General features: G+C 43.9%; 1 protein-coding gene and 1 pseudogene across 2 annotated transcripts; one reads left to right on the top strand and one right to left on the bottom strand.

The window, feature by feature from the left end:
- Window positions 1-1,844: 1,844 nt before the first annotated feature.
- Window positions 1,845-6,205, bottom strand: LOC130110168 (DET1- and DDB1-associated protein 1). Of its 2 annotated transcripts, none has more exons than XM_056277171.1 (5): window positions 5,873-6,205; window positions 5,039-5,119; window positions 4,702-4,753; window positions 4,522-4,583; window positions 1,845-3,810 (listed from the first exon to the last, which is right to left on the bottom strand). In XM_056277171.1, the coding sequence occupies exons 1-5, from the start codon at window positions 5,879-5,881 to the stop codon at window positions 3,703-3,705; spliced, it is 312 nt and encodes a 103-aa protein (XP_056133146.1). In that variant the 5' UTR covers window positions 5,882-6,205; the 3' UTR covers window positions 1,845-3,702. The 2 variants fall into 2 exon arrangements, with proteins under 2 accessions (XP_056133146.1, XP_056133147.1); XM_056277172.1 differs by having other exon boundaries at window positions 1,845-3,807.
- Window positions 6,206-6,484: 279 nt separating this feature from the next.
- LOC130110925 (U4 spliceosomal RNA) lies at window positions 6,485-6,638 on the top strand (annotated as a pseudogene).
- Window positions 6,639-11,402: the final 4,764 nt, after the last annotated feature.

Below are 11,402 nucleotides of genomic sequence, written 5' to 3'. Positions count from 1 at the left end.
CAGAGGCTGTTGCGCTGTGCAACAGGGGAGCTCAGCTGGGCTCAGCAGTCAGGTTGAGTTATGGAAACATAAACTATGCATCTCCACACCATCGCCTCTTGCAAGGATCTTTGCAATAACATTACGAGTCATAGGAGACCTAGCTGCAGTACCCTAGCATCAGATTAGCCCCCACAGATCCATCTACACACAGAAGTATCCCTAGCTGAACCCTATGCACCGCTGTGTCCGTTTTCAAAACACAACATCTCCATGTGCCCCTCGGCTTTTAACTGTCAACCTCATGGTGTTTTAAGCTTGAACATTTGTCTCGAGGTTTTGAGTTTAAACAAATGCTCCCATTATCTCTCCTGTGCCCCCCCTTCACATCAGTTAAGCTGCATCATCTTCTCCATCCATATCTTAGTGTGCACATAATGTGCCTGATCCATGTTGAGGAGTACAGATTTCATTGTGCGTGTGACCACTTAACAATAAAGCTAGTACACCATTCAGTTGACTAGCAAAACAACCGGTGAAAAGGTACTTCCACAGGCAGGCAAAAAGAAGATTTTCTGACTGATTTAATGCAATAAGGAAAGTGATAGGTCGGCGACTGTGTTTGTGTAATCCAAGTGTAATTTTCTGTCGTTCTGTTTTCTTTTGGACGTGGGGGCTTTTGTGCACATTTGGAAGTTGTTGTTCATTAAAAAGGTAAAAAAGAAGGCAAGGCTAAAAGAAATCTGGCATCTCCACTGTTTGTTCTCACAGGTCGGCCGTTGTTAAAGGGACACGTCACCGAAGGGCGGCGTTTAGTAGTGCTCAAGGCATCCATACGGAGTGTTTCGTCAAAACATTCCCTCTGCCCCCATTTTTTATTTCAGGATTGGATCAGCAGTTAATCCCAAATATATCGTCCTTTGCAGCTTCATTCTGAAATGGAGAGGTGGCAGTTTCAAAGGGAAGTTGACTTAAGGGCAAAGGGTGAGAAGAAAGGACAGCATTGGATGTTATCATGACACCGCAGTACAGCTTTGTTAGGACCGTCTTGTAGTTCTGCAAATACTTGCTTGGGCAGTAATCTCATCAAATACGAGTGGGAAGGCTCAACTCATTTGGTCAGCTGTACTCCGTGGAGCACCATCTACTTGCCCTGTTCCATCCATTGTTTTTACGAGAATAGTCAGTTTTTCCTTTAAACAACTGTTGATGTAAATGTGTAGGTTGTGGAAAGCGCTGGAGTCTGTCCTCAGAATAACTGTTTCACGCGGCCATGCACAGATCCGTCTGCTCCGTCAACAGGTTCATCAGCCGTCTCTCCTGTACCATCAAACGAAGGCGGTGTGCGAAGGAGCTCTGGGTGTATCAAGCGCTGTCATTGCGATGTGGAATCGGTGGACTAGGCGTGAATTAATTTGATGATGATAGCCTACTCCTTTGAATCTGAAGAACGGCTGTGGATTCTCACCGCACCTATGGTGAAAGCTGAAACCTAGCCCAAAAAGACATCTTCATGAAAGGCTCACTTAACAAAAAAGACATCATATGCTCTTCCAATGTACCACTGTACAAAAAAAACAAAAAAAAGTTTATGAAAAAAATACAATTCTGGGAAATGGGATTATTTATTTCTTTTAATTTATTTTGTCATATTTTTGTAAGATCTGAAAAATAGATAATAAAACAAATTCAAATGTAATCCATGTGTCGTGGCTAAGTTGTTCCCCCCAAATTATTGGTATTGCTTAGGTTTTCTTACTCTTACACACACATTTCTCTCATCACTGGAAGTTGATTCATCCGAGTTTGAGTCCGGAAGTAACAAGGCTATGTGTTAAAAATGTCACAATGGCAAAAAATGAGTTTCAATCCAGTTTATTTGTGCAAAGCTAAAAAGAGCACAATTGAATCAATACACTTGAGATGGGGACAGGCCTTGGGTGTTGGAGAACAGTTAATCTATTCTAGCAGAAGCATAATGTGGTTTTACGCTTCAAAACCAGACAGGGTTTGTTCACGGTGGGTAGAAAATGAACTGACCGACCAAAATGCCAATCCACCTTTTAGCATCTACAGAGTTTGCTGGGCAGTGTAAATATTAAAAAAGACCTACATATTCTGTGTTGTATAGATGACATCAATACAAACTTAAATCTTAGGGAAAAGGCTGGATTGCAGCCGCACTTTACTACTTGTGTGTATTCCATAGCAGATTATACAATACCCCTTTAAAGACCACTTACATCCAAACACGGCACAAAAGAAAAGATCTAGGGCTGTCACCAGGCAAGAGCAGTAAGGATGTTTATTCTCTTCATACCAGTGATATACTGTACATACTTTCCCACCACTACATGTGCTCATCTGGTTGTCCAGTTTATAATTCACACATTATATGCAACTCCTGTAAATGAACAAATTTTCTTGCAACAACAGCATTATGTCCTTTTCTTTGGATAAAGGTTTTAGCTAGAATTCAGAGGGTGAATGGTTGCTGATGTCAAACATCACACTGCCCTTTGCTAGCCAGAAGAGGGTATAAGCTTCTTAACAATACAAACAACTTTTACCCAACAAATACAAGCCCCAAAACAGAAAGGAAAAATGTGTTTCAGCTATTATTAAAAACTGAGCGGGAATTTTGAAGAGTTTCCACGTTTCCTACATTGTGCTGTTCTTCACAGTGCATTCTTGGGTCTAGACATGAGTGTTGTAATGCCCCCATGTGGTTGCAGGGGGTTGCAGGGAAACTGTAAGGGAGGGCACTGTGGCTGGCAGGAAGCTCATTACCAATATGACAAACAATAATTGTTACAATAGAAATAAAAACTAACAAAAAATATTTTCTTCCAACAAGCCAGGACATACCATCTTCTTGTAGTTTGACAGAAGTAGGCTGCACTAGCCACATGCCAGTATGAGACTACTTGTTAAGGGTAATGTCATTTCTGTCAAGTGTCTATGCTGCTCAATGTGCTCTGCCATTCTTTAAATGACACATTAAAATCATATATAATACATACTAACAAGTCAACATACAAATGGCCACACATGCACCGACATATACACAGGGTATAGCCAAAATAATTAAGTAGCTCCTTGTGTGATGATAATTTTTACAGATTAATTTGTCTGTTTTGACTGAATGACCCAGAAATGCTTTCAGTTACCAATCTCCGTGTGTGCATGTGTTGGGGGGCGGTTTTTATTCCTATCAATAAATGCTAAATTAGAATCATTTCTTGTGGTATGCAAGTGATTTTTGTCTCGAAACGACTGCTTTATCAACCACTGTCTTGTTGACAGGGCAATTTCTCTTTGGAATTAAAAAATTCAGATTACAGGAATTTTATCAAATAATAAAACATTAAGAAAGGCTATACTTGCAAGACCAAAGAAAGTTGAATCAGTTCATCTGGACACAAAGTTTACCAAGTGATGAAACGTTTCCTCTCTCTCAAATGTGTCCAGATGAACTGATTCAACTTTCTTTTACTTTCTTACCTGGATTATTGAGCATGCATAAAGACATATACTTGCAAGATTTCTCTTGCTTTGATTATGATGACTTGACTGAAAAGGAAATTAAAAGCTGTGATGTATGAAACCATGAGAACCTTGGTGGTTTACTTTTGGAGTTCCCTTTAAATTGGCTCGGCCCTGTGGATAAACACACACACACACACACACACACACACACATACTCAAACACACTCACACTTATTATGAGTCCTCATTCATCTCTTGGCTATCTGTTCTTGCGATCTTCCTCGGGGGTGCCGGGCTGTCACTTTCACCTTGCTCCTGCTCCCTCTTCTTTGCTGCATTCTGCTTAATAAGTTGAAAACAACAGCAACAATTTGTCTTTATGCATGCCCTGTATCGCTGTCTCTGTCCATGTCTCCTAAGTGCTATTGTAGTCTTAAACTCTTAAACATTCAGGCTTGTTAAAGTACTATGCTGTTCCTTTTAAGAGTTAGATAATTATTTCTAAGTAAACGCGATTTCAATCGCTGCTGTTCAAGGGAAGTTGAAATCAGTTCATCTGGACAATGTTTATTGAGAGAAACGTTTCATTACTCATCTAAGTGACCTCTTCAGTCTCAACTGACTGCAGGTATCCCCACCCTAATAAACAACACTGTGGCATTACGATCTATGCAAATTGCTGTGACCATTAACTAGAGTTGCAATGTCAATGGTCACAGCAATTTGTGTATGAAATATGCCACTGTATTGTTTGTAAGGGTGGGGATACCTGCAGTAAGTTAAGACTGAAGTGGTGGCTTAGATAAGTGATGAAACCTCTCAATAAACATTGTCCAGATGAACTGATTCAACTTTCCTTGAACAGGAACGACTGAAATCGCATTTACTTACAAATAATTATCTAACTCTTAAAAGGCACAGCATAGCTCTTTAGCAAAACTGAAAGTTTAAGAATTTAAGACTAGAATAGCAGTTAGCAGACACGGACAGAGATATACATCAACTGCAAGATTTTGCATGGGCTTGCAAGACGAGGGCCTCCCACATACTCACCTTTTTGTCCCATTGCTGATGAAGGTAACGCAGGAGGATGTTGGTTTTCTCTGTTACAATAACTATTTAGGATAAACACGAAGAAAGCCAATTAGCCCTTCTAACATTTCTATTTCATAAAAATACTTCAATTATGAGGTGAAAAGGAGATTGGTAAGCAACAGTGAGCTCATTGCTTACTCTGTTCTGAGGGGTATTCACGGGTTGGAAGGTACACAGAGGGCCTCCGGTTCTGTAAACAAGGACACGAACAGGCTGAAACTTACAGAAGCACGTTCTGAAAAATGATTCATCTCTTGCTTCTGACTTAGTGTTTAGAATGGTTAAAGAACAACACAAATGTGTTTCACATATAGGTTCCATGTCATTTCTGTTTCGGTATTCAAGACCCTAGTTCAGTATCTTTTCCAAAAACTGACATTTTGTGGCCAAATTGGTACTGAATGATCACTCAGTCAAGAGTCTAATGTGATAACTCCAAATATGTCAAACATGATGAGGGCATGTTGCTACTTACAGATGCTTTACAAACCGAGTCTGCATGGAACCTGCTGAAGTTGCTCTTATTGTAGACTGGGAGCCCTTTCAAGAAATCAGCCTGTGGGAAGAGGATGATGTGATGAAACGGTCTATTGTTCAGTACTATTATGTAAAGTTATGACATTTCAACTTGCATCTAATCTGACCAAATAGATTACAAATCACATAAATCGCTCGAGTCAACTGTCTACCCACCTAGCATAATAATACTATTCTGAACAGACTGCTTTCTAACGACATTCAAGTGACAAATAGGACTCAATGAATTTAAATGGGTGGACAATAGCCAAGTCTCTACCGGTCACAACAGTAAAACACACTATGCTGGAAATAAAACCTGTAGCTAGCTATCCAGGGTTAATTCATTCTCTCCTGACATGTCAATGACTAACACAGACATCAAATGGACTGAAGTGATGAAAAACCAATTGTGGAGTCCTTGATACAAACGACTAGTGACAATGGTCAATGAGCTGACACTGGGCGTTCCCTGATAAGGTTATAGCACGTAACACAAGAAAACTGGCCTTCGATGAGCGCAGTTCTCTTCACATTAATATTACAGATTGCCATGAGTTGAAAATATAACCTAAAAATCTACAGGAGGTGGAATCAAATACACCCCCCAAGGACTGACCATCAGGAGTGTATCCACCACAAAACGTTACCGGTACGGCCTGGGCGAGTGGCAAACAAGCAGTAGCTCCTGGTACAAAAGCTGCATAGCTAGCTCGCTATTTAAACAAAACGATTTCCAACTGTTTTCCAGCCTCTCGTGATCGTAACCAGTGTACACACATACGACAATTACCTTCTCCATGATTAAAGTAAAAAAAAAAAAAACAACAACAACAACGTAGAAACGCTGACTGGTGTAGTTGCTTGACTTGCTGGTCGTGATGGCAGGCGGTGTGCGAATTTATATACGAGCTAGCTTTGCGACAGAGAGGTCTTCTCTTTGGGTCCTTTTGAAAAATAAAAAAAAGACACCCTTCACATGTGAGTAGTTGTTTTCATATTAGATGTCAGCATCCGTGAGAAACTTGATGCCTGTCTGCGAAAAAAAAAAACACCTCGTCTTATTTTTGTTGTAAATATGGTTAGCGGGCTAGTCACGCAGGAGCTTTCCATTTAGCATGATGGCTGTATGGGGGCGGTGTTTATCAAGTACACGCCCCCAGAGTGCCCATTGGTTGTCGGTTACTTCCACGTGGTCGCTGCTTTGCGGAACAACCAATCATTATTACACAGTATTACAGGCTTTTTCTTCGGCTCTGCCCTGAAGCGATGTCAAGTCAGGCCCCAAAACCGTCTCATTAATCGATCATCCATCCATCCATCCATCCATCCATCCATCCATCCGTCCATCCATCCATCGATTATCTGAACCGCTTATCCTGCTCTCAGGGTTCGCGGGGCCCTTTGCTTTGCGCAGCGGCAGTATCGTAGCCTATGTGGTTTATCCGAGGCGCGATAATTGCTGGTTGAAAACTCAATCGATCATGTTGACATTAATACCCCACCACGATCTGTTCCACAAAGTCTGTATTCCAAATTCTTAAGAGGGATTTAGGTTGGTTTTGTGCTTTTGCTCGATCTGCATGATAATAATGTAGTCGCTCTGCAATGTATACTCGGTTGTGCTGATTTCAACAGGTTAAGGCTGTTTTGTTTGTTATTATAAAAAAACGTTTCACTATAAAAAAGTGAAACGTTTATAGGAAGAGTGACATTTCTGAAATCCCACCTGAAGAAAATTATATTGTTTAAATGCTGGGCCATCCATACCTGCCTTGCTCTGCTTTGATATCCACTAGTTTTACCTTGTAGCCCTGCCAAATGACAGCACTGCATATCCTATGTTAAGGCTAGTCGCCTCTCTGTTGCTATACTGATAAATGTAACAAGCCCAAAAAAATCCTGCTCTCAAATCCACGTACAGGCACTAAACAAGCGTTCTGTATCTTCTCCTTATGAAACGATGCCCAATCATCCAAAACCTTTAAGAAAGAATTTGGCTCAAACATCAAAAATCTTCTTATTTTAGCAAATAAAATCTCAAAATTTTTTCAGTCATATATCTGAAGAGTGGCTCAAAAGAAATTTGGCTTGATAGTTTTGATGATTTTCCCCTCACCTCTCTTCAGCACCTGGATCTGTGGACTCCTTAGAAACAGTATCCTAGCAACAAAAGCCATGGCAACTGCAGCAGGACCAGTGATACTGGAATATGGGAGGATAAATTGTAGTTATATTACTTTTCTTTGAAGAACTTTCTTTTAATTGTTGGTTGAGTAAAGTTGTATTGACAGATATTGACAAGTTACTGGGAATGGATGCTTTCCTTTTAATTTGTATGTGTTCTCTGAAATGAAAAGCATGGGTTGGGACCTATCTTTTCTTTGTGTAGGGAGAGAGAGTCTCCGTGGATGGCTATGCCTTCTATGAACCTTTGTTCTGTTTGTCTAGATGTTTCTGAACTACAAAAACAGGCTTGTACTGACTCATAAAGAATTTACTTGACTCACTGGATCATTTTGCTCCTTATATGTTGAGCATTTTCCCTACCATTGAGTGTTTCTTCACTGACTGGATTATATATATATATATATATATATATATATATATATATATATATATATATATATATATATATCAACACAGATACAGGAAAAAAGTTTTAGTGCATTGCAGTACAGGGCTGTTTCATGCGTCTACATATGCACGAAACAGGCCTGTACAGGCCTGGACGCACGAAACAGGCCTGTACTGCAATGCATTAAAACGTTTTTCCCTGTGTCTGTGTTGATATTCTGCTCCTCATTAGTTGAGCACTTATAACACCATTGACGGTTTCGAAAAAAAAACGTTTTATACATATATATATATATATATATATATATATAGAGAGAGAGAGAGAGAGAGAGAGAGAGAGAGAGAGAGAGATTTGTTGAGCACTTTCCCTACCTTCCCTTCTTTTAACAAAGTTATATATATTCATTCATTCATTCATTCTTTCATCATCAGCCGGTTCTCCAGGGTCGAGTCGCGGTGGCAGCAAGCTAAGTAGGGCACTCCAGACGTCCCTCTCCCCAACAACGCCCTCCAGCTCCTCCTGGGGGATTCCAAGGCGTTCCCAGGCCAGATTGGACCTCCAGCGAGTTCTGGGTCTACCCCGGGGTCTCTACCCAGTTGGCCGTGCCCGGTAAACCCCCAAAGGAAGGCGCCCAGGAGGCATCCTAATCAGATGCCCGAACCACCTCAACTGGCTCCTTTCGACGCGAAGGAGCAGCGGCTCTACTCTGAGCTCCCTCCGGATGTCCGAGCTCCTCACCCTATCTCTAAGGCTGAGCCCAGAAACCCTACGTAGGAAACTCATTTCAGCCGCTTGTATCCGCGATCTCACCCTTTCGATCACTACCCAAAGCTCATGACCATAAGTGAGGGTTGGAACGAAGATTGACTGATAAATTGAGAGCTTTGCCTTCCGACTCAGCTCCGTCTTCACCACAACAGTCCAGTACAACGTCCACATTACTGCTGATGCTGTGCCAATCCTCCTGTCAATCTCCCGCTCCATCCTACCCTCACTCATGAACAAGACCCCGAGATACTTGAACTCCTTCACTTGAGGCAACAACTCATCCCCAACCTGGAGGGAGCCATCCACCATTTTAGAGAACCATGGCCTCAGACTTGGAGGTGCTGACTCTCATCCCAGCCATTTCACACTCAGCTGCACACCGCCCCAGTGCACGCTGGACGTCGCGTTCTGATGAAGCCAACAAAACCACATCATCTGCGAAGAGCAGAGATGCAATTCTGGGGTTCCCAAAACGGACACACTCCTCACCTTGGCTGCGCCTTGAGATCCTGTCCATGAATATCACAAACAGAATTGGACAAAAGGGACAATCTCGGCGTAATCCGACACCCACCGAAAACGTGTTTGACTTTGTGCCGAGAATGCGGACACAGCGCTCACCTTGGTTATTGTTATATTCCAGCTCAACCACTAGGTAGCGCACTAGGCTAATTCCAATGTTACTTAGTAAGGAAGTCAGAACCACAGAGCTCTCTATTCTGTGGTCAGAACACTCTAGGCCAGCGAAGAGTACATACCCTGTATGTGTCTGTCGGTTACTCCAGTAAACATATTCCTAGTTTATCCATTACCTTGGTTTCACTATTTCATTCTTAGAGGTTATTACAGTTATACAACGACTGGATGGCTTGTGGCAACTGCCCCGATACCCCATATTCCCGCAGTACCACAGAGTGCCCCGGGGTACACGGTCATAGGCCTTCTCCAAGTCCAAAAAACAAATGTAGACTGGCTGGTCAAACTCCCGTGCCCCCCTCAGCACTTCCGCAAGGGTAAAGAGTTGGTCCGTTGGTACCTCAGACACCTCTGCCAGGGATATGGGTGGGGCTTCCTTTGAGTCTTTATACTCTCCCTCCTCCGCTGAGGATGTGTTAGCTGGGTTCAGGAGCGCCTCAAAGTGTTCTTTCCACAGCTCGACAACATCTCCAGTCTGGGTCAACAGTTCCCCTCCCCGGCTGACCACAGCCTGAGTCAAGCCCTGCTTCCCCTTCCTGAGTCGCCAAATGGTTTGCCAGAACTTCCTTGAGGCCAACCGAAAGTCCTCCTCCATAGCCTCACCGAACTCCTCCCACACCCAAGTTTTTGCTTCTGCGACCGCTGAAGCAGCAGCCCTTCTGGCCTTCTGTTACCTGTCTGCTGCTTCAGGAGACCCCTGTGCCAACCAAGTCCGAAAGGCCTCCTTCTTCAGCCTGACAGCTTCCCTCACCACTGGTGTCCACCAGCGGGTTCTTAGGTTGCCGCCTCGACAGGCACAGATAACCTTATGACCAGTGCTCCTGCCTGCCGCATCTACAGTAGAGGCTTTGAACATGGCTCACTCAGACTCCATGTCCCCAGCCTCCCTTGGGATACACGAGAACTTCTTCCAGAGGTGGGAGTTAAAGACCTCACGGACAGGGGCTTCTGCCAGATGTTCCCAGTTCACCCTCACTAGACGTTTGGGTTTGCCAAGTCTGTCCAGCAGCCTTCCCCGCCATCTGATCCAACTCACCACCAGGTGGTGATCAGTTTACAGCTCTGCGCCTCTCTTCACCTGAGTGTCCAAAACATACAGCTGCAGATCTGATGATACGACCACAAAGTCTATCATCGGTCTTTGGCCTAAGGTGTTCTGGTCCCAAGTACATTTATGAACTACCTTATGTTCGAACATGGTGTTTGTTATTGCCCATCCATGACTCACACAGAAGTTCAATAACAAGGCACCGCTTGGGTTCAGATCAGGGAGGCCGTTCCTCCCAATCACATCCCTCCAGGTTTCTCCATCATTGCCCATGTGAATGTTGAAGTCCCCCAGCAGAACTATAGAGTCCCGAGGCAGAGCCCTATCCAGGACACCACCCAGAGACTCCAAGAAGGCCGGATACTCCAAACTGCTATTCGGTGCATAAGCACACACAACAGTCAGAGCCTTCTCCCCCAGCGACTCACAGTCATATCGAGGTGACCCTCTCGTTCCTCGGGAAGGACTCCAACACAGCGGCGCCCAACTGGGGACTTGTGAGTATCCCCACACCCGCCCAGCAACTGTCACCTTGGCCAACTCCAGAAAAGTAATGAGTCCAGCCCCTCTCCAGGAGTTTGGTACCACAGCCCATGCTATGTGTGGAGGTGAGCCCAACTATATCTAGTTGGTACCGCTCCACCTCCCGCAGCAGCTCAAGCTCCTTCCCTGCCAGAGAGGTGACATTCTACATCCTGAGGGCCAATCTGTGATGCCGGAAGTCGGCATGCCCCAGTCCCGCCTTTGCCTGCCACCCGGCCTGCATTGCACCCTACCCCAATGCTCATCCCCGCGTGTGGTGGGTCCACGGGGTGGTGGATCCATGTTGTTTTTTTTCAGGCTGGGCCTGACTGGGCCCCATGGGCCAAGGCCCGGCCACCAGACGCTCGCCGGCGCGCTCCCCTCCCACGTCTGGCTCCAGGATGGGGCCCCGGTTTCCCTTTTCCAGGCGAGGTGCTGTGACTCTGCTGATATAAATTCATTAGGTTTTTGTGGGAATCGCTCTTAGTCTGGCCCCTCCCCTGGGACCAATTTGCCTTGGGAGACCCTACCAGGGGCTATTGCCCCTCACAACACAGCTCCCAGGATAACTGGGACACACAAACCCCTCCACCACGTTAAGGTGACAATTCTCGGAGGATATATAAAATCATTATTATTATTATTACCAAAAAGCTACAGTGAAACTATCCTTTAAAGAAATAAGTTACATCGCAGAAATCACCTGTTCAA

Source organism: Lampris incognitus, chromosome 3 (genome assembly GCF_029633865.1).
Source record: "Lampris incognitus isolate fLamInc1 chromosome 3, fLamInc1.hap2, whole genome shotgun sequence".
Classification (NCBI taxonomy): Eukaryota; Metazoa; Chordata; class Actinopteri; order Lampriformes; family Lampridae; genus Lampris; species Lampris incognitus.
This window is presented reverse-complemented; position numbering and strand designations above follow the sequence as displayed.

Excerpts from the sequence above, each read along its gene's own strand:
- LOC130110168 (XM_056277171.1), bottom strand. Across the intron at positions 4,584-4,701 it reads TGAATACCCCTCAGAACAGA|TTATTGTAACAGAGAAAACC; the intron begins GTAAGCAATGAG and ends TATCCTAAATAG. Across the intron at positions 3,811-4,521 it reads ATCAGCAATGGGACAAAAAG|CAGAATGCAGCAAAGAAGAG; the intron begins GTGAGTATGTGG and ends CAACTTATTAAG.